This window comes from Taudactylus pleione, unplaced genomic scaffold, assembly GCF_031769625.1.
Source record: "Taudactylus pleione unplaced genomic scaffold, aTauple2 ptg000479l, whole genome shotgun sequence".
NCBI lineage: Eukaryota > Metazoa > Chordata > Amphibia > Anura > Myobatrachidae > Taudactylus > Taudactylus pleione.
The window spans coordinates 1,023,507-1,050,317 of NW_028284881.1; the positions used below are offsets into that span (position 1 = coordinate 1,023,507).

General features: G+C 45.4%; 1 protein-coding gene across 2 annotated transcripts; it reads left to right on the forward strand.

The window, feature by feature from the left end:
- The first annotated feature begins 207 nt into the window (after positions 1-207).
- Positions 208-26,062, forward strand: MTRFR (mitochondrial translation release factor in rescue). 2 transcript variants are annotated; one of them, XM_088449054.1, is made up of 3 exons: positions 208-268; positions 9,758-10,040; positions 25,496-26,062. In XM_088449054.1, the coding sequence occupies exons 2-3, from the start codon at positions 9,771-9,773 to the stop codon at positions 25,709-25,711; spliced, it is 486 nt and encodes a 161-aa protein (XP_088305180.1). In that variant the 5' UTR covers positions 208-268; positions 9,758-9,770; the 3' UTR covers positions 25,712-26,062. The 2 variants fall into 2 exon arrangements, with proteins under 2 accessions (XP_088305180.1, XP_088305181.1); XM_088449055.1 differs by lacking the exon at positions 208-268 and adding an exon at positions 283-424.
- Positions 26,063-26,811: the final 749 nt, after the last annotated feature.

The following is a 26,811-nucleotide window of genomic DNA, read 5'->3' on the forward strand; positions in this document are numbered from 1 at the left end:
CATGCGTGCGTAATCCGGGCCCATACTACTAGATCCAGTTGATGCCATAGTGCTGTAATGTCGCTGGTGCTGGGGCCATTTTGTGTATTTACATTGCGTAAGGCTCAATGTATTTCGGTCACCAATAAAATGGCCGCCAGTCGTCACCTCTATGTTTGAAATCATAGACTCGTTGGGTGGTTTATTTCCTGTAGAGTGGTAGGGGATTGGCTAACGGAGCACTGCCAACCCTTTTACTGTACGCTTGCGTGGAGATTCACAACGAAATGTGAGTATGTGGATTAGTCAGCTCTAGTAATAGCGACGCTGCAACAGACGATTAATACAGCTATCTGCAGCCCGTCCTATCTTTCAGTGTCTGGGTCTTGTCATTAGCACAGTCTCTGATGTTGGTGATTAAGGTGTCCTAGTCATGGTTGTACAGGTACAGGGAGAACTAGAGTTGTGTTTTGACTTTTGCCCTAGTGGTTCCAATGTTACCAATGAGTTTAGATTATGCAGATTGTATTGTCACAATGTATATTTATTTAAATCTAGTACCTCCCTATTTTTAGACTATGATTTCTCCCAGGGTGGTATATCATGTTTTTGCTTTTTTTGCGTGTACCAACTAATCGGGTTTGGACGAGATATAAAGTTTATTTTTGTATTTTTTTCCCCTAAATCTTTTGATACAGACATGACAAGTACTCAGATCTGCCAAGCAAAAATAATCCTACATGGCCCACTAGTGGTTGGGGGGTAACATACAATAGTGGGGTAGTGTTTCACTGTTAAACTATGTTAGTAAATAAAACAGTTACTATTACAATGTTTACAACCACTTGCAACACCTTTCACATGAACATAAGCATATATCCAAGCCTGTTTATTACTGGGATAAATAATACAGCTAGAACAATTCATGTGTTTATACTTAAAGACTAACTATTTTTTTTTCATGTAATATATATGTACTTCCATCAGCACCTGCACCAAATGCTTTTCTAGCATTAACAACCTATAGATGTTCTCACCACGCTACATCCATCCGCAAATTTCCCTGCTGTTCAGCACAGTGACACAGCTAAAAATCACACTGCACTTATGTTTCATATAGAATTAGAAATGGGCTGCTGCTTACCTCCTCTGATATGGTTAGGTCTGCCCCCATAAATTTCATGTTAAGTGCTGGAATCTATGGGTTTCCCCACTTGTTAAGTCTCAGAGGGTGCACTTAACGCACATGTTTCTTGGCAGCCTGAGGAGCTATGAGGAAAAATCTGCATTAAGTGCACTTTCTGGGACTTATCGCCCGGTGATGCGACAGTCAATTGAATTGTTCATGGCTGACAATTAGTTGCAGCATTTAATTGAATCTGCCTCTTAATGTTCTGGAACACAAAATGTTACTTTCTATGAATAAACATATACATAATATTTATGTTGGATGCCACATAAAAATGTTTGTGTGACACAATAATTTGCCGTGATGTATCCATTACCAGAAAAAGACATAAGGAACTGGGATGTGCCTCAAAAGGTGGATGACTTGTTTGCTAAGTAGCCCAGGAGGCCGATCTGTGGGTCACATAATTAATATGAAAAGAAGACGTGCTGGACTATGAAGCAGTTAGCCCGGTTTATGTAGTGTTATAGAAACATAGAAGAGACCTTTATCACTGGACTTCTCATTAAAAGTTTGTAAAGCTAGGGAAACACCTGAAAGAGAGTGCGACCCAGCAATGCGCTGTAATGATCTATCACATCATCATACAGACTACACGGTCAGTCATACTAGGACATGATGTATAGTTACCTGCTTTATTTAACAACACATTTGTGAAATTGTCCTATTGGACGTGCAGAACATCCAATGGGACGATTCAATGAACGATGGGTGTGAACAATGGATTGGGGGTACACACTAAACGATGGTCGTGCAGATTGGTCGAATGTACCAAGATCACATGATATATCATATACTGTGTACCCAGCTTAATGCGCACATGGCAAATTAATTTGTTACCGAGGCATCAATGGATCTACAGGACTTTCACTATCAGCCCATAGATCAGTTTGGTTGGGACAGTGGCAAGCTCATCTGATATCCAGGAATAACATTTCCTTGTTCCCTTTGAATGAAATCTACTGTTTGGGCCATAGCATATAAACATATACTGTAGGGAGTAAATTTTTCTGAAGTGTCTTTATGAAATGCTGACGAAGCAAATAAATAGACACAAGCTAGGCTTAAAATGTGTCGTCCGCCTAAATGCTGGTACAATTGCTAATCTCCTCGACTGACCCACTCTCTCTTTTAGTAGCTTTGAATAGAAATTTTTTAACATTGTTAAGAATGTTGTAAGAATAGTTTTGCAGCCTTCTCCAGACCTGTCACTGATCGGTCATTAATACAGTTCAGCATTGTATTGAAATATAGACAATCATAATTAAATACCCAGCCACTGCGTCTTCACCACTTATGGCAGGTGTATAGCGCAGATGGGTAAATCTCCTAAGTCGGTCCATTCATTACAACCTCTAGTATTGCATGTTATGTGCAAGAAGAAAAAATGCAGGTACCCAGTTTTAGGGGTAGATTCACTGGAGTTTCTAAAACAAACAAGTTGTTGCCCATAGCAACCAGTCAGATTAAGTCTGTAATGTTCTAGGATGCAATACTGAAATGGTAGCTAGAATCTGATTGGTCGCTATAGGCACCACCACCCCTTCTTATTTAGAAGCTTTAGTAAATCTACATTAAGTAGTGGTATGGGAGATGGGACAGTCTCTTTTTCCACTGCAAGTCCTTCTGCATGGTAAGCTCCCTAGGAGCACAATCCCTACTTGCCCAGGTTTATAAGATTCAGTCTCTAGTGCATTGGCGGAAGGGGAGGGGTAGGTGTACTACAATATTTGGCAGGCATTGGCATCCCTGAGTGGCTATGCATTGTGAAGAACGTGGATAAGTGTGGTATGTGGACAGTCTCCCAACTGTCAAACATTCAATCAAAACACCTTTTTACCAAAGCATAACATCCCTCCTAAATCCCTACTTTTCTCTCATCGCCTGACCGTTTCTTCTCTCCAGTTCACCATCCACTTGTTCTCCCATCTACTTTAGCATGTAAGGTCTCAAGGGCAGGGCCCTCTTTCCTCATGTTCATCCGCCGCACTTGGCCTGCTTCCAGTGTTCCCTGTCTCCTTGTCCCCTTCAGCGACTCTGACTCTGTGTGTTTGCTCTTCATTGTTTATAGTCTCACTGAGCGCTGGTCTGCCTCCTCCTCCCTGTGACTCACCATCTTGTGCCTGTCTGTACTGTATATAGTGAGTCGCCCCATCCTCGTCAAGCCCGAAACTAGGTATTTCTATCATCCGGGGGAAAGGCACTAACTTGGCGCCCTCCCCCTCATGTTTTGCTATTACTGATTGTCTTAGTGCCTCCCCACCCCCCCCTCTATATTTATTATAACTTTACCTGCCCATTAATAACTGCACAGAAAACCACTCTCACCTTACAGCCCCCCACAGCACAGCCCCCTCACTGCACAGCCCCTCTCCTCTCCCCACACAGCGGGGGACTGGAGGCAGCAGCAGTGGTGGATTGGATGATGCGTGGAGCTCTATGCGTAAGAGGCGGGCCGACATGGTCTGCCTGCCCCATCAACGCGAGCGTCCTAATGGCTTCTCATTGCAGGCCAGGGTACTGTGTGAATGGACTAGGAGCATACATGCCTACACTCCCGAAAGTTGCTGGAAGCTCCCGTTTTTTTCAGGTCACCCCCCGCACTCCCGGCAGTGTAGGCTTCTCCCGCATCCCGCCCACTTCCTAGTGAAGTGGGCAGAATGGGGAGAAACCTGAAATCCGCGGTCTGTCGTTAGGGGGCATGGCTTAATGATACAATTTTAGTATAATCGTTTAATTTTGCCCCGTCCCTATTAAAATATGCGCGATTCGCAGGACTTTCACAGTGAGGGGGCGGGGCCTAATGACGCATATGGTCCGGTCCCAGGCCCATCACTGCCCGACTGCTATTAAAATATGTACGATTCGCAGGAGTTTCACTGTGAGGGGGCGGGGCCTAATGAGGCAAATGGTCCGGCCCCACTCCCATCACTGCTCGACTGCTGCCTCTCCCCAGGCTTCTCCCAGGGAGGGCAGATTAAAAGTCGGCATGTCGGACTAGGGCCCCCTCCCCCTGCCCCTTTTGGTATGCAGGGGGAGGGGGGAGACCAAAAGGCGCAGGCAGCAGCAAGCTGCCCACTGCAGTGTGTGATGGTAGCAGTTCACCCGGCAGAGAAGGAGCCAGGTGCACCGCTACTGTTAATTTACACGCCGGACTGGACATCAGTGCCCGCTAATTTCGGTCGCAACTAAATCTAGTTGCGGCCCTGTCCATGTTGTACTTAGTTTGTCACTCCAATGCTTTGTGTTGTTCCAATGTTATGTCAGATTACATGGAATGTAGTCAGCATCCCGGCGTGTGGGATGCCGACGGTCTAAGAACCGGTGCCGGAATACCGACAGCGTCGGGATCCCGGCACCAGAATCCCGACCACCTGCATCCCGAAGGTAAGTATCGGGGGTTAGGAGAGGGTTAGGTTTACGGTTAGACACTAGGGGGAAGGTTAGACACTAAGGGGGAGGGTTAAGTTTAGAGTGCGGTGAGGTACAGGTTAGGCTTAGGCACTAGGGGGAAGTTAGGTTTAGGCAGTAGGGGGGAGGTTAGGTTTAGGCACTGGGGAGGGAGGATAGGAGTTAGGGTTAGTTGTACTATACCCAATCCGATTACATTTACTGTACTTTGGATATAAATATTTTCACTGTTACCTGTATATTGCCTGTATTGCGCTGTGGAAACTGTGTGGCATCTTAAAAATAAATTATAATAATTAGAAGGGCTTCTAGATTTCTTTGGGTTCATGCTTTTTTAGCTCTCTGCTGCTCTCAACTCTTGGATCGCATGTGTGGGGGAGGTTTTGCTGGGAAAGGAACTTGGGCGCCTTGTCTGATGAGACCCGGGAATCTACATTGGCGACTCCATGAAGAGCTACGTCTGCAAGCTTCCAACAAATCTAACTGTTCATAGGTCATATTTAAGTCCATACAAGCTTGCTAACTTTAAACCCAATGGCTAATTGAATTGCCCCTTAATTGTACTGATGCATTCGAGTTAGCCAATATGTTCCAAACACTATAGAGAGAGAATTATGCTGGGTACACACTAGACGATGTGTACTCAGACGATATAGTGGCCGACAGGCCAACATATTGTATCCGCGGTACACATCAGAACAATGTATAATGAAGAACTGAACAATCCCTCATTCCATCCTTCATTACATTGCACGGCTCTGCATGCGATATCATCCGGTTGGCCATGCAGAACGTCCGTCCGGACGATACAGATTACGACCGTGCGAGTGCGCAGTTTGGACGTACACGCTGAACGATCCGGCCAATATGTTTTTCCGATTCGGCCGGAAACTACATATCGGCCCAACATCGCTACAGTGTGTATCCAGCTTAAGGCAATGCACCATCACATCATCCATATAAAAAAACGATGTGTCAGAAAACTACAAGGAAAAGTGGAAAGAATAAAGCAATTAAAAAAAAATGAAAAATGCTAAATATTATGTCTTTATTTAATCATCCAAAAAATTAATGAAAGTGAATTTAATCACTGATGTGGTACTGTCATGTAATTCAGAAAACTAAAAAGCTTTTGATTGTAATTGAAGATTATCATTGTCACCACCTATAAGAGATTTTTCTACCTCCTCAATAACCATGTCCTTTAGTTCATGTACATGATGTTTGCATTGTGCTAAATGAATGGCTACAGAAACATCGCCCTTTCAATGTTAGATTCTTTTGAAATTTCTCAGCAGTGATCTTAATACTGCTGAGAGAGTAACTGTTATGCTTCTGTAACCTTGTCTTGCATACTCATGATTTTAAATACCTATATTGTAACATGAATGTTTTAGTAACAGTGGTTCCCCAACTGTGGCCGGCGCTGCACCCTAGGGTGCCGCAGCGCTGTCACCAGGGTGCCGCGGACTGGAGGGAAGCTGCTGCCAGTTTTTCCCCTATCATCTGAATCGCGTTTGGATCCGCAGCCTGAGCGGAGGCGGGGCGGTGGTTAGGCACTGTCACATGAGGGGGGCGCAGCCGGAGGGAAGCTGCTCTTATCACTATTGGAGCCGGAGGCATGACGGGGCGGTGCGGGTAGCTGAGTTCAGATGTGATTGGACAGGAGCAGGCAGTGGGCTGGGCTGCCTGTTTTGACACTGCGGTTGCAGGATCTGAGGAGCTGAGGGAACAGCTGCGGCGCTGGAGCTCTGTAGTAAAGGTAAGTAACGTTAGCTCCTGTGGAAACTATACGGAGGGGGGAAACAGCTATGAGTGGCACACACTGTATACTAACTATGGGGTGGGGGGACAGCTATGAGTGGCACACACTGTATACTAACTATGGGGTGGGGGGACAGCTATGAGTGGCACACACTGTATACTAACTATGGGGTGGGGGGACAGCTATGAGTGGCACACACTATACTAACTATGGGGTGGGGGGACAGCTATGAGTGGCACACACTATACTAACTATGGGGTGGGGAGACAGCTATGAGTGGCACACACTATACTAACTATGGGGTGGGGGACAGCTATAAGTGGCACTCACTGTACTAACTATGGGGTGGGGGGACAGCTATGAGCGGCACACACTGTGTACTTACTAGGGTGGGGGGGACAGCTATGAGCGGCACACACTATACTAAATATGGGGTGGGGGGGACAGCTATAAGCGTCACACACTATACTAACTACGGGGTGGAGGGGGACAGCTATGAGCAGCACACACTGTATACTAACTACGGGGTGGAGGGGGACAGCTATGAGCGGCACACACTGTCTGTACTAACTATGGTGTGGGGGATACAGCTATGAGTGGCACTGTCTGTATACAACTAGGGAGAGGTGGGGGGGAACAGCTATGAGTGGCACTGGCACTGTCTGTATACTAACTAGTGAGGGGGTTGGGAGGGAACAGCTATGAGTGGCACTGGCACTGTATACTAACTATAAGGAGGGGGGTGGGGGACAGTGGCGTAACTACAGCCCCCGCAGACCCCGCGGTGGCTTGGGGGCGCGGGGGCTTGTGGGGCGAGGTGGCCACAGATTCCATGCGGACTAGCCGTCTGCATGGAATCTGCAGAAAACGGCCCTCCAATAATGGCCGCCGCCTAGGAGGAGACAGATGCTAGAGGTCCTACTGGACCTCTAGCATCTGTTAGTCGCGCAGGCAGGGCGGTAGTGCGGACCGCACATAAGTGCCGTCCGCACTACACTAGTATAACAAACACACAGCCGCCGGCAGCTGTGTGTTTGTTTTAGCAGCCGATGAGTCAGACAGACTCATCGGCTGTTTGTCTTGCGCCCACTGCCGGAGCCGGGCTCTTCCGGCTCTCGCAGTGGGTGATGATGGGAGAGATGTCATGACATCTCTCCCATCATGCAGAGCGGGCCTGCACGGGAGGACGCCGGACGGAGGAGCCGATGACGGAGCGTTGATCAAGGTAAGTGGATTTTGTGTGTCTGTCTGGCGGGGGGGTTGTTTACTACTACTGGGGGCATTGCTGGGGGGGTTGTTTACTACTACTACTGGGGGCATTGGTGGGGGGGTTGTTTACTACTACTACTGGGGGCATTGGTGGGGGGGTTGTTTACTACTACTGGGGGCATTGCTGGGGGGGTTGTTTACTACTACTGGGGGCATTGCTGGGGGGGTTGTTTACTTCTACTACTACTGGGGGCATAGCTGCGGGGGGTTGTTTACTACTACTACTACTGGGGGCATTGCTGGGTGGGTTACTACTACTGGGGGCATTGCTGGGGGGGTTGTTTACTACTACTACTGGGGGCATTGCTGGGAGGGAGGACTACTACTGGGGGCATTGCTGGGAGGGAGGACTACTACTGGGGGCATTGCTGGGAGGGAGGACTACTACTGGGGACATTGCTTGGAGGGAGGACTACTACTGGGGGCATTGCTGGAGGGGACTACTACTGGGGGCATTGCTGGTGGGGGGACTACTACTGGGGGCATTGCTGGTTGGGACTACTACTGGAGGCACTGGAGGACCACTACTGGGGGCACTGCACTGGTGGGACCACTACTACTGGGGGCATTGCTGGGGGAGGACTACTACTACTGGGGGCACTGCTGGGGGGTTAGTACTGGGGTCACTATTTAAGGGGGTCTACTACTGAGGGCATTATATAAGGGGCACTGCATAGGGGGATGACTACCTGGGGCACTGCGTAGGGGGACCACTTCTGGGGGCACTGTATAAGGGCACTACTGTATTCTGTAAACTGTCTAGGGGGGGTGGGAGCAAATTTGTGACTTTTGCACTGGGGGCCAAATTGCGTGTAAATGGCCCTGTAATTATTTTACCAAAATGCCGAGGGGGGGGTTATATGGGGGGGGGGGGGGCAACAGAAAAACTATTGGCAGGGGGGAGCAAAATTTATAGTTACACCAGAGGTGGGGGAATAGCTATGAGTGGCACTGTCTGTATACTAACTATAGGGAGGGGGCTGGGGGAACAGCTATGAGTGGCACTGTCTGTATACTAACTATAGGGAGGGGGCTGGGGGAATAGCTATGAGTGGCACTGTCTGTATACTAACTATAGGGAGGGGGGTGGGGGAACAGCTATGAGTGGCACTGTCTGTATACTAACTATAGGGAGGGGGTGGGGGAACAGCTATGAGTGGCACTGTCTGTATACTAACTATAGGGAGGGGGTGGGGGAACAGCTATGAGTGGCACTGTCTGTATACTAACTATAGGGAGGGGCTGGGAAAACAGTTATGAATGGCACTGTCTGTATACTAACTATAGGAAGGGGTGGGGGAGACAGATAGCTATGAGAGGCACTGCTACTGTCTGCAACTACTTGTGTCAAAAAGGTACCGCTCGGTAAGTAATTTGGGTTAGGGGTGCCTTGACAAAATGAAGGAGACCCTAAGGGTGCCTTGAACTGAAAAAGTTTGGGAACCACTGTTTTAGTAGGTTAAAAGCAAAATGAATTTGAGCAAAATAGTATCCTTTGTTATAAAACCACAAAATGGTATATGCATGTGCAAATATTTCTCCTCATATAGTAGAATTACACGGGTTGCAGGAGAAACAAAGATAACAAGTTCTAATCCCAGAAAATTATGGTTTTTAGTAGCTGGATCTGCATAAACCAAATAGCCTGGAATACTTTCGTTTCTCTTATAAATATTCAGCAAGAGATTTCATATATCTTATATTGATTTAAGAATATATGTAGTGTTTTTTTTCTAGCTACCAGATGTCCCTTATGTGAGACAGTGTTGTTAGTTTGAACAAAGGGCATTTTGTTTTATTTTTGTTCTTTTGTCTTTCAAAAGTAGATACGGATATTCCCCAGCCAGAAATGTATAAAATATAGTGGATAGATCTGCTTCTATTTCTCCTACCTGCTTTCATATCCTATTTTCCCCACAACATTCTTTATTAATTTAGGTGAATTTAATGCTTGCCAGTTATACACTCTAGTCCCTGATACTCTATAGTTTTATTTTACACTGATACATTCCTTATCCATTGATCACTGTCTATTTGGGGGTTTGTCTACACAGTTTTTCATTTGCAAACCTCGTCTCTGTGTTTTGGAACTTATTTATTTTTCATAGTATTTTTTTTAATAGCATTTGTTTCTTATTGTACAGACATCCACAATCCATGTCTTCTCCAGTCATCTTTTGTGTGTCTAAACTGTTGTCTTGGAAACCATGGATTACTGGGAGGCAGCTGAAGTTCTTGAAACCATGGACTGGCGGTGTATTGTCCCAGAGCGCGGGAGCAAAGGATTCTGCCTTTGATTTAATAGAACTCGATGAGAAAGAATTGGAAGAACAGTTTGTGAGAGGACATGGCCCAGGAGGACAAGCTACTAATAAAACCAGTAACTGCGTAGTACTAAAGCATGTTCCTTCTGGTATTGTAGTGAAGGTAAGGATTATTAACTCTATTATTACTCAAACTTTATCAATCTTTCTTCTTTTTCAGAGACAGTAGGTGTTAATAAATTGTACTGTGCTCTAAGCTTGAGGTTGGCAAAAATAAAATATATTTTTGGATATAAAAACAACTTACCACTGACAAGAAGTAAGCGTTTTATGCCTGCTATTTAACAGGTTACATTTGTCACCGCACACAGCAAGTATCTTTGGTTTATGTCTAAAAGTAACAGTTGATACCTAAATTAAAAACTTGATTTGGATAGAACATTGATACCGAATAGTGACTTTTAATATCTGGACACTGTCATTGATAACTACAGGAGTCCCCGGTATCTCTGGCGTAACTATAGAAGGTGTAAGGGATGCGCTTGCTATGGGGCCTAGCAGGGCAGGTGCAAGGTTTTCGTGGCACTCTATGTAACATTTCACCAACTGCCCCTGCTCCCTCCAATTCATAATATGACACGCATCAGTGTCCCCAGTTTATAATATGCACAGCAGTGTCCCGAATTCATAATATACTAAATAGAATATGCCACACAGCAGAACGCTAAAATCATAACCTCATAACACTGTCGCTAATTCATAATGTTACACAGCTGTGCCACAAACTCATTATATGTCACTCATCCGTGAATTTATGCCATACAGTGCCCCCAATACATGTGCCACAAATTATTTATATGCAATACACTGTGCCCCCAATACATTATGCCACACATCAGTGCCCAAATACATATGTATTCTACACATCTGTGCTCCAATATATTATTCAAAAGCAATTGGATCTGCACTAGTGAGTTGAAAAAGAATTGCATGTTAATAGACCAAATATACAGACGTTTCACACCCAAATACATGCTGGACCATACACGATTGGTGGTGCTCCCAGACGTTTTGTAGACATGAACTACGTAGATTAGCTGTGGCAGAAAGACAAAAAAACTGTTTCTGGGACACTCTTTGACAATAATATCAATAAACAATTAATACAAATTAACATTTAAGATTATACACATAAAAATTACAAAGTGTACTGATAAAAAGTATAAAAGAAGGAAAATTTGTCTCAAATAAGTACCTTTGTTAATCACAGAGTTATGTGCAAAAAGTGCACTCAAGTAGGTAAAATATATATATTAGGATAAGCTGGTTTACCTTATTTCATATTAGTTAACATATGTGGGTTCTAAGTACCCACTAACATTCAGAAGAAAATATGCACTGTCACAGAGGCTGTAGTGCCTTACTTATAATCATGTATTCCTAATAGTCTGGAACAGATGGCAATTCTGATCCCATATGTATTCAGATACAATTGGTCAACATACTGTAGAGGAATTGGTATGATTTACGACAGCAGCTGCCCGACATGGGTGAAAATCACGATCGTCCCTAAGGTAAGTATAGACTAACCTAATTCCCTCCCCTAACCCTCCTTAGGGGTGCCTAACCCTAACCTTCCCCCCAGTGTCTAACCCTAACCTCCCCTTCCCCGCCGCCCAAACCTAAGTCCCCCGGGGGGATGCCTAACACTAAGTCCCCCCCGGGGGTGCCTAACCCTAACCCTCCCTTCCCCTAGCCTAACCTCCCGGGGTGGGTGCCTAACCCTAAGTCCCCCCTGGGAGCCCTAAACCTAATCCACCCCCCCCCCCCCCCCGCACGGCTGTCCGCGCCCGGCATCCCTTTGATCGGGATGCCGGGCACCGGTCTCCCAGCGTTGGTAAAATAACAGGCGTCTAGATTTAGACGCCTGTCATTTAACCCTCGCCGGGATAAAGCAGTCAGGAATCTGGCTGTCGGGATTAGGTCCGCCGGCTTCCCGACTGCATACCACTGTAGATAAACAGCAACTGCCAAGGGCATGAACACGGGGTTAGTAAATACACTCATCCTGCCAGGTCTCATTAGTACACACACTGTTAGCACTCATACACACACTGTCACTAACCTGTCAGCACTCATACACACACACTTACCCACCAATCAATTATTTCTCCTCAACAAAAAGGCATAACAGACATACCTTTCCTGACTCCATTCAGCTGCAGCAGCGATTCCTCGTGTTGCTTAAGGGGGCAGAGCTTCCTTAGTGAATGACAGTTTGGCTGCACCGGAGGGAAGGAGGGGAATGCAGGAGAGAGACAGGGCTACCACTACTGCTGCTGAGTGCTGACTGTAAAACACTGAGAAGTGATATTGCAGTGCCGAGGGCTGGGGGAAATCTGGAGGCTTGCGGGGACTGAAAGAGGCATCTCTTTCTTTTTTTTGGTGGACTCAGCGGCACCCTCCAGTGGCCAATGCCCTTAGGCAGCTGCTTAATGGTAGCGCTGGCTCCCGGCCCAGTGGCTTAGATGGCCCGCCGGCCCAGCAAGCAACCCCCTGCACTCTCTATAGTCAAGTACAGCGCTGATGTTATTTTTAATAAGGAGCCGAGCCAATAGGTACTCACGTACCAGCAGAACCTGCTGGTCCGCGAGTTCTGATTGGCTCACGACTGGCGCTTGTTTAAAAATTACATCGGCTCTCTTAGAAGCTGGGAGAAGGCGTGGCTATGATGAAATCCCCGGAGCACGGCCACGCCTCCTCCCAGCTTCAGTCAGTTCAGTGAGGAAAGATGGAGCGGCTCGCTGGTCTCAGTTAAGTGGTGTGGGGGAGGGGGGTTGATTGCATAGGTAGACCTATGGGGGCCCAAGGAAATTTTGCTATGGGGCACCCGTACCTCTGGTTACACCCCTGCCCAGTATTTATACCCATATAGAATTTTTTTATGATCATAAGTCTTTTTATTTTCTATTTTTTCAACAATTTTTTTTAAACCATTTATTAATGTATGCTATACTGCTATTGTATTGTGAGTTTTTCATGTGAGTGCATATATGTTTAGCAATAAATTGGTGTGTTTATATTAGCCATCTCTCCATTGATGATCCTCAAATACATTTATAATACATTTATACATTTTCCCCACTGGCGCAGTTCTCACTCTAATTCTTAGTCATTCTCTTTCTGTTTTTTTGGACTTCTGGCAATGAGTCCCTAAGATATGTTGCAGGTGGGGATTTCTAATTTCTAATTTTAGTTTTAATTTTATTATTTATTTTTTAGATTTATTTTTTATTTTTAATTGTACATTTTTATTTATATTATTTAATCTAAATTCAATTAGAACCACAGAGGTATATATTTCACCCAAGAGAAACTAGCTCCAAGATCTAGGGTGTCTCACACCCTATGTGTAAAAGAGATAAATTATTACATAATTTAATCATCACTATTTGACCTATAACACATGCGGATACACTAGTTATCGCATGCTTTATGTAACAGGCCCATTCATTATTAGAGGTCCGTTAGGGCCGCCTAATATTGAGCAAACTCAGAAAACGGAAATTTTTCGCAGTTTGCTTCTGAGAATCTATTTTAATTCTGGACGCTCCGCTCCTTCCATTCCCAGGGTTGCAAAGAGAGATCCAAATGGATCCTTCTACAGAGTGTGACCTTTGGCTGTACGCATGCGTGATCTCAGGTCAAGCATGCGCAGAAGGCCAGCACAGTCCGGTAAGTATCACTGCTACGGAAGTAGCTGTGTTAGAGGATTGTGGGGACAGCTGCTTTTTCGGAGCAGCTGTCCAACCAACGGAGCAATGCTGATTTGCTCCGGTAATTATGTATTCACGGCCGCAAGATAATAAATGGATTATAGTATATTTCAAACTAATTCCTTTCTTGACTTGGCATTATACCTGTCTTTATTATTCTAATCAGTCTTTTATCCTATTTAAATGGAATAAGTAGTCACTCTTCTGTTTGGTATCATCGTGTGCACCACCCTGACCATGGTCCAGAGAAAGCAAAGGAGAGAGTTGTTTTAGGACATTAGAAAGAATATTGTAGACAAGCCTGTTAAAGGTAAAAGCTATAAGACCATATCAGAGCAGCTTGATGTTCCTGTGATTGCAAATATTATTAACAAGTTTAAAGTTCATGGTACTGTAGCCAACCTCCCTGGACGCAGCCGCACAATGAAAATCGATCCCAGATTAAACAGAAGGATAGTGAAAATGTTATTAAAAGAGCTAAGAAAAACTTTCAAAGAGATACAAGCTAAACTCCAAGGTCAAGGTACTATTCTATACCTTGATAGACGCTCAGCGTCAATAGATATTGAGAAGGGCGTTGCTGAATTTCGCTGGGGTACATACCGTATATACTCGAGTATAAGCCGAGTTTTTCTGTACATTTTTTGTGCTGAAAAAGCACCCCCTCGGCTTATACTCGAGTCATGCCCGCATGGTACTCAGCTGAGTAGCGTACCATGCGGGCCGCGGTGCAGACTGTATCTCTGTGATACAGCTGCACCGTGTGTGTAGCGCTGATCGGACTTTGCTGTATCTGGCACTGGGTGCCTTGAATCTGTAATAATAAAATCTTAAGACTATTAAGGCATTCTGGAGAGAAACATACTGCCCAGTGTCCAAAGGCTCTATCTCAGTCGCAGGTTCACCAACAGGATTATGACCCAAAACACACAGATAAAAGCACCCAAGAATGGATAAGAACACAACATTGGATTATTGTGAAGTGGCTTCTATGAGCTCTGAGCCTGATTCAGAGGCGCTCGCAAAAAGCGAGCGCTCGCTCTGAATCAGGGCGGGCGCTGTTTTTTTTTTAGGAGCGGCCTCCTGGCCACTCGCATAGCTGTGGGTGACCACCCACAGCTATAGCGAGCAGCCATGATGATGGTCGCGATGGCCAAGACCACCGGGCTTGCGACGAGACCCTTGTGGTAGGGTCTCGTGGCCACAAGCCCCAGATAGCTTCTGGCTCTAATAGAGCCAGAAGCTCTCTCACTGACATCACTGGTGATGTCAGTGGGGCCGCCCAGAAACGGCAGGGGTTCGCTTGGTAACGCCTCCGTTTGTGAAACCACCCCCCCGGCCACGCCTACAAAACGGGACGAGCTGTCGATCAACATCGACAGCTGCCCCTATTGTAGTGAGTCCCGGAGCAAGCGCTTTTTTCTCATAGGGGCATATTCATCATAACTAAAATATCGATGGAGGTAATTAGGTTTAAAACTTGCATGGAGTTCTAACTAATTACCGGAAGAATTCATCATTCCCCCTCTCCATAACTATCCATTCTGAAAAGCTGTCATTTTTGTGATGACAGCTTTTCAGGAAATAGATACTTTTCCCTATCTACACTAACTTACCGCAGCTGTAATCAGTGCTGCGCATGCGCCGTTACATTCACAAAACCAGTGTATGCGCAGCACTGCCTACAGCTGCACTAACTCTGTGTGTCCCCCCAACCCCTCCGCTCACCTCCCTCATTGCATCCAGTTAATAACTATTTATCGTTCAAACGGCAGATAGGATAGCAAGAACTAAAACCACTTTATTTTTTATTTCTGTGGGATGTAAATCATTGTAAGTACAGTACCCCTAATTAGTAAAGAGGGCATATCTGTAGCACAAATGCTCTTTTGTAACCCCACTTGCCTAGTTTTACAAAACTGCACAATTTGATACAGGCCTTAAAGTAGGGATTTTTTTTTTTTAGAACTGAAAAAATATTCCTGAGCAGCTCATCACCCCCCAACTTTTACCATGCCGGGAAAATATGGACTGATTTTGCATGTAGCACACATAAACACTGGGCAGCTTTGTACACTGAAATTTGTAATTGATCTAGTTAGGAGTCAAACATTCCCAACTCTAGATCTGTATGCTACACTGTAGTGCAACAAAGTTTTGCAAAGGTGCAAATTTGCCCCTTTTTCTTGTTTGTTCCCAACTCTGCATGAGACCAATAATTCATAACATAGCATTGCTTACATGTTAAACTATTAACCATTTGCCCGGCGTGGTCACATCAGATGCAACCACGCCAATCTGGGCTTCCCTGACACAGGGCCTGATTCAGAGATGGACGGAATTGCACAGCCGCACACAAGCGGCTGTGCAAATGGTCCATTTAAAATGCAAATGCAGAAGGAGTTGTCAGACAACTCCTTGATGCATCTGCGTGATCCCAGTGCTGCGACCGAGGTCGCAGCCTGGGATCACCATCGGAACTATCACAACCATCAGTAGCAATTGTTGTCTCCTCGGCCAGGCAGCGGCAGCTGAAGTTTACCACGGCCTGACCGGGTCCTGGCAGCTTGCGAGGCCAGGAAGTCTGCATCCACCGCCGCAGACCCTGGCCTCGTCCCTCCCGGAAAACGGGGACGACACATCCCGTTTCCGGAAATGCTGCCCAGGAACGCCCCCGCTCCGCCTCCCAAACGCCGCAGTCTGTCAATGAGGCTGTGGCTGGGAGGCTCTGCGAGCGAACTTGCAGACGCATACGCAGTCCTCACACCATCGAAGATATGCGCTAAGCATCGGGTTAGCATACATCTCTGAATCAGGCCCACAGTCACATCTGATGCTGGGGGCTGCTGGATGCTAATCTTTCAGCAGCTCCTGAACTCGGCCCACCTGGCTGTCCCGCCGCTGACTTTCCTGTCGGCCAAGTTACTGAAGTTTATGATAGCTACAGTATATAAATATATAAAACACTGTTAAGTTGGGTGTTTTTTTAACTGTATAAAACCTTTATAAATAAGAGCAATTTAACCCTTAAGGTGCATACACACTGGGCGATTTTCACCCTGAACGATATCGTTGAACGATTTGGACGATTTTTGATCGTTGAATGATCAACGATCGTTGATCGTTCAACGACTTTATGCAAACGATTTTGTAAACGATTTTTAAACGATTTTACAAACGATCAACGATCAGCGATATCGTTCAGATTAATAATAATAATAGAGGCTTTATTATTTTTAATGTAAAATAATGTGAGCAGGGCTATCATGAGGTGATAAAATTGTGTCGGCCATTTTAAAATCACTGCATTTATGCTCTGTGGCTAGTTTGGTTTGGTGTATTCCTTGCTGAACGCTGTTGCTTAGCTATTTGCTGTGGTTTGTTTTTGCTTTGGCTTTAAACAAACTGTCTGTACTTATCTGTCGTGATGGATACGTACCGTTATCGATTGATGGTTGCTTATGCAGGAGTGGTGGTGATAAGTGACCGGGAGAGGACTGAGAAGAGGAGAAGGCTTCGTTCATGCTGGACGAAGGAGTGGTTGCAGCAGAGGGATTCGTTCTCTCATATGCCACTGCTCATGCAGATTCGCGAGAACAACCCGGATGACTTCCGGAACTTCTTGCGAATGGACGATTCAACATTTCAAGAATTACTGGCCTTGGTGACTCCGTACATACAAAGGCAGGACACCAGGTTGCGTAGAGCCATTCCTGCAGAGGAGAGGCTCATTGCGACCCTGCGTTTCCTGGCTACAGGGAGATCTTTGGCCGACTTGAAATTCGGGACTCTCATCTCACCGCAGGCTTTGGGTCTTATTATTCCGGAGACCTGCAAAGCCATCTTTTACGTCCTCAAGCCGGAGTACTTTAAGGTATTTAAATTTTAATAACCCTGTCACAAATCTCCTAAATCTGTTACTTCTTTCTAAATGTCTTCAAAAATGTGTTAATATAGGTGCATGCCAGTCGTATGTCCCTGTTACTGCTCCCTACTATATCTCCTCCCAAATGTATATAAATAGCTGTTTAGCCATCCTCTGTCTTTGCTGCTGCTGCTTCCAAATTATATCCCAATTATATACCCCCCAAACGGCAAGCGTTCTCCCCTCTCTCCCGAGCACCACAGGCTTACACTGAAGCCGGGGCTTATCCCCATACCCCTGGAGTGGTTGGTATGGCGGTAATAGGGGGGCCAAAAAAAAGTCAAACTATTGTACTTTACAGTGGAGCTACAAGTGCCAGCATGCCTGCCATTTTGCACTTGTGGAACTACAAGTGCCAGCAGACATGCGGCACCTGTAAACTTCACTTGAAATTTCAAAAGTTAAAAAGAGTCAAAACACACACACCGTGTCAACTTAAATTTTATTACACATACCTACCCATTCACACATACTTACCTATACCAGATGTTTGGTCCCCTTGTCCACGTAGTATTTCCCAAAACCATGGCCCTGCAAGAAAGATTTCATACTCACCTACATCCAGCGCTGGTCTCCATTATCTTGGTTTTGTTAAAAGTAAAAAAAAAATCCTTACACAACCCACGGAACACAGCTATCTGTATGTGTGTTCAATCAAAAAAACTATTGATTTGAGGGTCTCATTCAGACCCTCTTGCGAGTGCAGGACGCTCGCAAGCAGGTCGATGGTACCCAAATGTGCATGCGCACGATGGAGGCTGCTGTCGTGCACATGTGCGAGACCCGTTCAGCAACGGCAAAGCTGTTGCTCGGGGTCTCGCACCAAAGGGGGCGTGCTGTCGATGGTGAGTGACAGCACGCCCCCTTTGGTGGGCATGCCTGCCAGACGGACGCGTTGCCCTGGGAACGCCTACCGTCTGGGTCCGGCCCCACTGACTTCACAAGCGATGTCAGTGGGAGTCTTTTTGGCTCTGATAGAGCCAAAAGCACTCCTGGGCTTGCGGCAGGGAGACCCTACCGCAGGGTCTCTGTCGCAAGTCCGATGGTCGCAATGGTCTTGACCATTGCAACCATCATCAATGACGCTCGCTATAGCTGTGGGTGGTAACCCACAGCTATGCGAGCGTCCATGAGGCCGCTCCATTTTTAGGTGGGACGCCCCTGATTCAGAGCGAGCGCTCTGGTCAGAGCGTCCGGCTCTGAATCAGGGCCTGAATACGGTGTTATAGCAAAACTAGGGAAAATGATGTCTTGCATTCACAATTTTAACTTCAGATAATTTTTAACACCAAAATAAATACCCCTTATAAAAGTATTAATGTAATGTTTAAAATGTTTTTTTTTTTTTTTCTGTTTCTAGTTCCCTTCGACTGTTGAGGAATGGCAAGTTATTGCCAACGAATTTGAGACCCGGTGGAACTTCCCAAATTGTGGCGGCGCCATAGACGGGAAACACATCCGGATAACACAACCTGCAAACACTGGATCTATGTACTTCAACTACAAAGGATTCTTTAGTATGGTTATGATGGCGGTCGTGGATGCCAATTATAAATTCATCTTTGTTGACGTTGGCAAAAATGGAAGGTCTTCCGATGGTGGGTCTTTCCGAGAGACCGTCTTTTTTGAAAGACTAATGAAGAATCAGCTAAACATTCCTTCGGGATCGCAAACGAAATATGGTTTAAATTTTGTTTTTGTTGCCGATGAGGCATTTGGCCTTAATGAAAATTTAATGAGGCCTTTTCCTCAAAGGGCATTAACACCTGAAAAAATAATTTTTAATTACAGATTATCGCGTGCGAGGCGCACTGTTGAGAATGCCTTCGGCATAATGGCGAATAGGTTTCGCATTTTTCATACTTGTATAAATTTCCGGCGAGACAAAATCGAGTGGCTTGTCTTGGCATGTTGTGCCCTACATAATTTGCTTCGAGCCAAAAGAATTGGACAACCGCCTGCCACAAACTCATTGCCTGTCAACATTGACCATAGTGAGGAAAATATTGCCCTCACATCTCTAAATCCCCCAAGATTTCCCTCTGCGGCCTCTGCCCGGGCAAAAGAGGTCAGAGAGAAATACTTAAATTATTTTAATGTGAAGGTGCCATTTCATGGCAGGTTTAAATATGATCTGGAATTATGTTTCTTGATGTTTGTAAAAACTGAAAAATAATAAAAAAAATTTCACCTTGTGTTTATTTTTCATGTTAATATTTAATTTAATTTATTTTTTTGCAAAATTAGATTAATAAATACTTTAGTAAACCGAATTTTAACAATGAAAGTTAACTATTCAGTTTTAGGGGCCAAATTCAGAGGCGGTCGTAGGATGCAAGCTTTCATTCTGAAACAGGGCGGCGGCTTGCATCCTGAACGGCCGCCTCCATGTCGCCGGTTAGGCTGTGGGTCAATATCCACCGCTGTAACGGCCGCTATTGGTGATGGTTGCAATGGTCAAGACCATCGCGACCATTGGGGGTAATGACTACACCTTAAGGTAGGGTCTCATCAACCTTAAGCCCCCGAACAGGAAGCTCTTCAGTGACATTATTGATGAAGTCAGTGGGGCTTCCCACCAAACAGCAAGCGTTCTGGCAGGAACGCTGCCGTTTGGCCAGGCACGCCCCCGTACCACCAAACAAACGTAGCAAACTGTCACTCAACATCGACAGCTTGTCCCGTCAGCTAGGAGACCCCTAACGACAGGTCACCTTCTGAATCAGGGCCCTCCTACCTGTTTTAGGAGCGTCCTCATGGACGCTCGCATAGCTGTGGGTTACCACCCACAGCTATAGCGAGCATCCATGAAGGTGGTTGCGATGGTCTTGACCATGACGACCATTGGACTTGCAACGGAGACCCTGCGGTAGGGTCTCCCAGCCACAAGCCCTGGAGAAATGTTGACACTAGTGATGTCAGTGGGGCAGGCTTCAGACGGTAGGCGTTCCCATGGGAACGCCTCCGTCTGGCCGGCACGCCCACCTAAAGGGAGTGCGTGCTGTCAGTCACCATTGATAGCACGCCCCTTTGGTGCAAGACCCGGACCAACAGATTGGCTGTCGCAGTCCGGGTCTCGCGTATGTGCACGACGGAGCAGACTCCGTCCTGCGCATGCGCATTTGGGTACCAACTACTCGCTTGTGAACGTACTGCCGCTCGCGAGCGGGTCTGAATTACCCCCTCAGTACCCTAAATAACACATTATGACATTACAATTTTTAAAATCCGTTAAATAAGAGACCACGCGATTTTTTTACTTTTTAAAAAAAATTTTTTTTACTTTTTGGACAGGATTCATTGAGACTAGACTTTAAGTGCCTCTGGAGACAAGATTACACAAATAGAGTGTGAAAAATAAGGCATTTGAGGAATACACCAATACAGTACAGAACAATATTCCTGATGTGAACATTTGAACAGGTTCAAGAACAGAAAACAGGATCTGGGCCCCGGTTTTGAAGGAACACAAAAAATACTTTAGAATCACAAAGAACAAGATACCAGGGGCAGATGAGGTGGAGTAGCCATCGCTATTGTACTACGACCATGCTACAGTCCACCATGAAACAAAGAGCCAAATCAATACAAGGAGTGATAAGTTTTTAAAAAATGAAAAATAACAACTGCCAATTTTGTAATAATTTATATATTTAAAAATTCATCTTCGCCAAATACAGTGGAGCGAGCACTGCCCAGTGCTGTGTGAACACCACTGGATGAAGTACTGGGAAAGACAGAAGGGGGCGAGGGGGTACGCGACAAAGAAAAGGGGTGGGACTGTAACGGAGAAGGGTTTTCTTGATGTGGATCCGCGTAAGATTCGTGAGGGACGGTGAGGTTGCCTGATGTGGCCGTTGGGGTGGGCTGCTGTCTGTTATGTAAGACAATGGTACTTGCCATACTCAAGTCCCCCTCAATAGCATGTACCAATGCCTTATAAACTAGACGTTTGAAAGGCTGGACCTGTTCCGGAGGAATGGTCCGCATTTCAATGGCGAGATTTTGGCCAAATATTTGATTATCATCCGGGGGTTTGGAAAGAACCTCCTCCGCATGTTTTAAAAAAGTATCACTCCTTGACGTTCCCGAAGTGGATGCTTGTGTTGTCCCTTTACGCTTCTTAGCGGGCGGCTTGGATGGCGGCTCAGCCACTCGCACAGGGACTTCCACTTGGGGCTCGCAGGACACCGGGTCAGGATCCTCTACCGCCAGCAGTAACTTAAAAGAAATGAAAATAAATCAAATTATAACATCAATAAAAACATTAAAAAAAAATTCTGTAATAAAAAGGCTAGGTTGATTTTAAAAAAAATTTTGTAAACAATAATATTTCACAAACCTGCAAAAAAAATTTTGGCAATAAAAATATATTACATATTTAATGTTATAGTTAACACATGCGTAAATTATATTCAACATAAATGACCCACACCCACATTTCTGGTGTCATAAACAATAAAAAAAAAAAACACAACAGGGATTAAAAAGTCAAAATCTTTATAGTTGTAAAAAACCCTTTACATTTACCCAACCTTACCACTCCTTTAGCGTGCATAACCTGAAGCTCCCCCTTTCCCCAGCCTTACCCTATACCTCCCAACCCCCCTCCCCTCAGAAACCCTTAACCAGTCATTCCCCCCCCCACAACTATCCCTGCCCGGCTTAGCAGTGACATGGATACCATGCGTCTGGACTCATGCGTAGTTAAGGCATCGGGATTACGACGCCTGGCTTTTATCCACTGCAGGGTTTAAACATTTGGAAAGGCGAAGGTTGGCATTCCAACCATCGGCCTCCAGACCGATTACTGATTAAAAAACATGACTACATTTTGATTTTTTTTTTAAAAGTGACATTTTTAAAAAAATAATAAAAAAAAAAAACTTACAGAATCCTGACTCACGGTGTCCTGTGGTACCACATCTGGTGACTGTGGCACCAGCGAGCTCCGGGAACCTTGACTTGGCTCTTGATCCAAGGTAAACAGCAGCAGGTCGTAGTACCATAACGATGGCTTTCTCACCTCAGCTGCCCCTGCTCCGGATCTTTGCGAATCCGTATTTTTTGTGTTCCTTCAAAAACACGGTTCGCAGACCCTGGATTCTGTTCTTGACCCATTCAATGGTCACATCAGGTTTATACGCTGTACTGTATTGGCGTATTTTCTCAAATGCCTCATTTTTCAACACTCTATTCATGTAGTCTTTTCCTTTCAGTCTCCAGAGGCACTCATTAGCTTGATATAGCTCAATGAATCCTGTCCAAAAAACAGTGTCTTTGGATGAAGGCATATCTGAAAATTTTAAAAAATAAATAAATATATATAAATTATTTTTTTAATGAGACAAAATAAAGATATGCCCCCAGTATAATTGCAGCCCCCCCCAGCACATGCTGTGCAATGCCCCTATTAGTCATGCTGCCCCCCCTCCCCCCTCCCATGCTGTGCAATGCCCCCATTAGTCATGCTGCCCCCCCTCCCCCCTCCCATGCTGTGCAATGCCCCCATTAGTTATTATGCTGCCCCCCTCCCCCTCCCATGCTGTGCAATGCCCCCATTAGTCATGCTGCCCCCCCCTCCCCCCTCCCATGCTGTGCAATGCCCCCATTAGTCATGCTGCCCCCCCTCCCCCCTCCCATGCTGTGCAATGCCCCCATTAGTCATGCTGCCCCCCAGCACATGCTGTGCAATGCCCCTATTAGTCATGCTGCCCCCCTCCCCCCTCCCATGCTGTGCAATGCCCCCATTAGTCTTGCTGCCCCCCCTCCCCCCTCCCATGCTGTGCAATGCCCCCATTAGTTATTATGCTGCCCCCCTCCCCCTCCCATGCTGTGCAATGCCCCCATTAGTCATGCTGCCCCCCAGCACATGCTGTGCAATGCCCCTATTAGTCATGCTGCCCCCCTCCCCCCTCCCATGCTGTGGAATGCCCCCATTAGTCATGCTGCCCCCCCTCCCCCCTCCCATGCTGTGCAATGCCCCCATTAGTTATTATGCTGCCCCCCTCCCCCTCCCATGCTGTGCAATGCCCCCATTAGTCATGCTGCCCCCCAGCACATGCTGTGCAATGCCCCCATTAGTCATGCTGCCCCCCCTCCCCCCTCCCATGCTGTGCAATGCACCCATTAGTTATTATTCTGCCCCCCCTCCCCCCAGCACATGCTGTGCAATGCCCCCATTAGTCATGCTGCCCCCCCCCTCCCATGCTGTGCAATGCCCCCATTAGACATGCTGCCCCCCAGCACATGCTGTGCAATGCCCCCATTAGTCATGCTGCCCCCCCCCTCCCCCCAGCACATGCTGTGCAATGCCCCCATTAGTCATGCTGCCCCCCCTCCACCTCCCATGCTGTGCAATGCCCCCATTAGTCATGCTGCCCCCCCCCTCCCCCCTCCCATGCTGTGCAATGCACCCATTAGTTATTATTCTGCCCCCCCCTCCCCCCAGCACATGCTGTGCAATGCTCCCATTAGTCATGCTGCCCCCCCCCTCCCATGCTGTGCAATGCCCGCATTAGTTATTATGCTGCCCCCCCCTCCTCCTCCCATGCTGTGCAATGCCCCCAGCATTATGCTCCCTTTACTTATGCTGACTCTTACCTAATAATGACCCCAAAAACATTGGTGGACAGTGGGGGACTTTACTTACCTTTTTTTTTGGCAGGACCACGCGCAGCAAACTTCCTCCAAGTTGAATAGCTGTAATGGCTGTGTCTGGCTCTCCGCGCGCCGCAATATCGTTATCTTTATCGTTTGATCGTTTGGCAAAAACATGTACTACATGCCGAACGATTAAACGATAACGATAAAGATATCGTCCTAATCGTGCTGCAAGTACCCGCGATGAACAATGTCGAAAACGACCAGCGGGAGCGCGCATCGCTGGTCGTTTTTGACATTGTGTTTAACGATTTTTGAACGATCAAGCGATTACGATATCGTAATCGTTTGATCTTTCATTAAAATCGCCCAGTGTGTATGCACCTTTATTCAGTATAATTTTATTAACAAATCTGCATATTTGTTAATAAAATTAAACTGAGTCGGGTTTAAATAGCTATTATTTACATAATTTCTTTTTTAAAATCAACTATTGTGGGGACGTTTGGAAGACATATTAGCCAGTTAAGTAGCTAAACACATAACGTGCTTACATGAATGCTCTATAATTAATTAAAAAGAATTATAAATGTTCGGATGTTGTTTCTCCTGTCCTGTCCAGGAGAAAAAAAAAGAGTCATAAGGAAATTCTGAGGACTCAATTTAAGTGGGGTAAACAATAACTTGGTAATGGACAATGGGTCTACACATTGTGATTGTGCCCTAGATCAGTACATAAAGGATTAATGGCGTTGTTCAGACGCTGGCATGGCAGCTATAACGAATGCAGCAGGGGTTGTTATTTCTCAATCACAGGCGGATATACCCTGATATGAAGGACTTATTACCTTTGGTTTTCTTAGAACTACACAATTTATGTAAAACTGCACTCTATATTATCCCTTGAATTCATATGATTATGTGGGCGACAAATGGTGGTATCTTTGGTGATGCGAAATATGTGAGGAGTTGGGCAGGTGTTGGTGTGTTTGGGAGTTGGATTATTTAAATGAACTGGTGGTGTGGAGAAAGCTAATTTAGAGTGGAGTTATTTTTAATGGTGGGCACACAGTATTTTTCTCCCTCAAAAGCACCAGAAATGTATGTGTAGTGAATGGCTAGGATACATTCTATTGTGTATTGGTTCAGCCAATACGGTATGCAGCCAGTAGATTTATTTTTCCATGCTAATTCTTTTACTACATTTCTTTCTATGTCAGTTTACATGAGATGAGTTTCCATAGAGCTTTGATATAGATGTAATACTGTTGTCTGGTGAAATTAAAGAAAATGATGTCTGTATATTACCTCTAGTGTCACCAAACCAGATCTGTGGAGATTAACAGGATAAGAGCAAGAAGAATTCTTCAAGGAAAAATTGATGTTTTCTATAAAGGAGAAAGTAGTGATATCCACAAACACAAAGAAGAGTCAGAAAGAAAAAAACAAGAAAAAAGGAAAAAAGCCAAGGACAATTTAGAAAAGAAAAAACATTTCAAAGAGATGCAGCACTTAGAGGGCAAGGAATAATAGAGCTTGTTACTAAAGCTGTGCATATAATGAATGGATTGGTCTACGACAAAATAAGAGATCTCGGTCCCTTGTGAAAACTTTGATTACTGTTGCAAATCATACTCTGTTCTAATACCGAGATGCCCATTCTAAGGATTATGGTTATTGAAAGGATGCATTACTTCGCCCAGGTGTGAGAGAAATGAAAATAGTGAAATATGACTGGAAAGTTATTACTATAAAAATATCTAAATCACAGAATATATTGGCTTACTCCAAACAATATTGGTGCTTTCCTAAACCAGTGTACTGGTTTTTTTTTCTGAAACCTTATTAATAAATATATTTAAATAAAATAAGACTAATGCATTCTTCTTTCTCTTGTGAAAGATATGAACATTCTTGAAGACAATATACTAATGAGTAAGTACTGTGTCAGGTAGGTCTTGGCCAGTGAGTGTATGAAGGGGTTTTATTCTTGATCATTGTCCAGTGATTTCCCCCATCTTCCTGGCGCCTGACTATAAATGGATTAAAAGCAACTTGATAGACATCATGTGACTTTAGCAAGTACATTGTTAGCCATTTTTCTCTTCAGGGGCTTAGGTCCACTGACTCCTGCCAGCCTCCTTGATCGGCATTGATGCCCAGCCATGTGTTCTGTACAAGGATTGGGGTGCAGCTCTTCTCAATATTTATACCTGCGGTCAGGTAATTGATAACATGATTGTGAGGGCGGCAGGTTTGAATGCAGTGCCAATAAAACCAGAATCTAGCAAGATATAGATTATTAGGCTGCTCACCTAGTCTAGTCTCCAGCAGTCCTGCCCATCTACTACTGACAGATATACATGTATGACACGGCTTGTCTCTAACCTGCTTATCGCTACATCCCTTGGCTCTGATCCTATGTTACTGTGTATAACCTTGGCTTGTAAATCACTGCTCTTTGCCTTATTCTGTTGGCTCTACTGCATAAACTCCATGCACTGAACTCTACGATCTGAACACTCTGCAACACTAGGAACCGTCTGATTGATGCCTAGGATCGGCCGTTACTCACCTCCGCTCTGGCAATCCCCTGATCTCTAGAGCGGTCAGACACAAAGGTGCGGCGG

What these genes read in the sequence shown, in the direction of transcription:
- MTRFR (XM_088449054.1), top strand. Translation starts at nt 9,771, where the DNA reads ATGTCTTCTCCAGTCATCTTTTGTGTGTCTAAACTGTTGTCTTGGAAA. An exon ending in CTTCTGGTATTGTAGTGAAG is followed by an intron (nt 10,041 to 25,495) that starts GTAAGGATTATT and finishes TATTACCTCTAG; the next exon opens with TGTCACCAAACCAGATCTGT.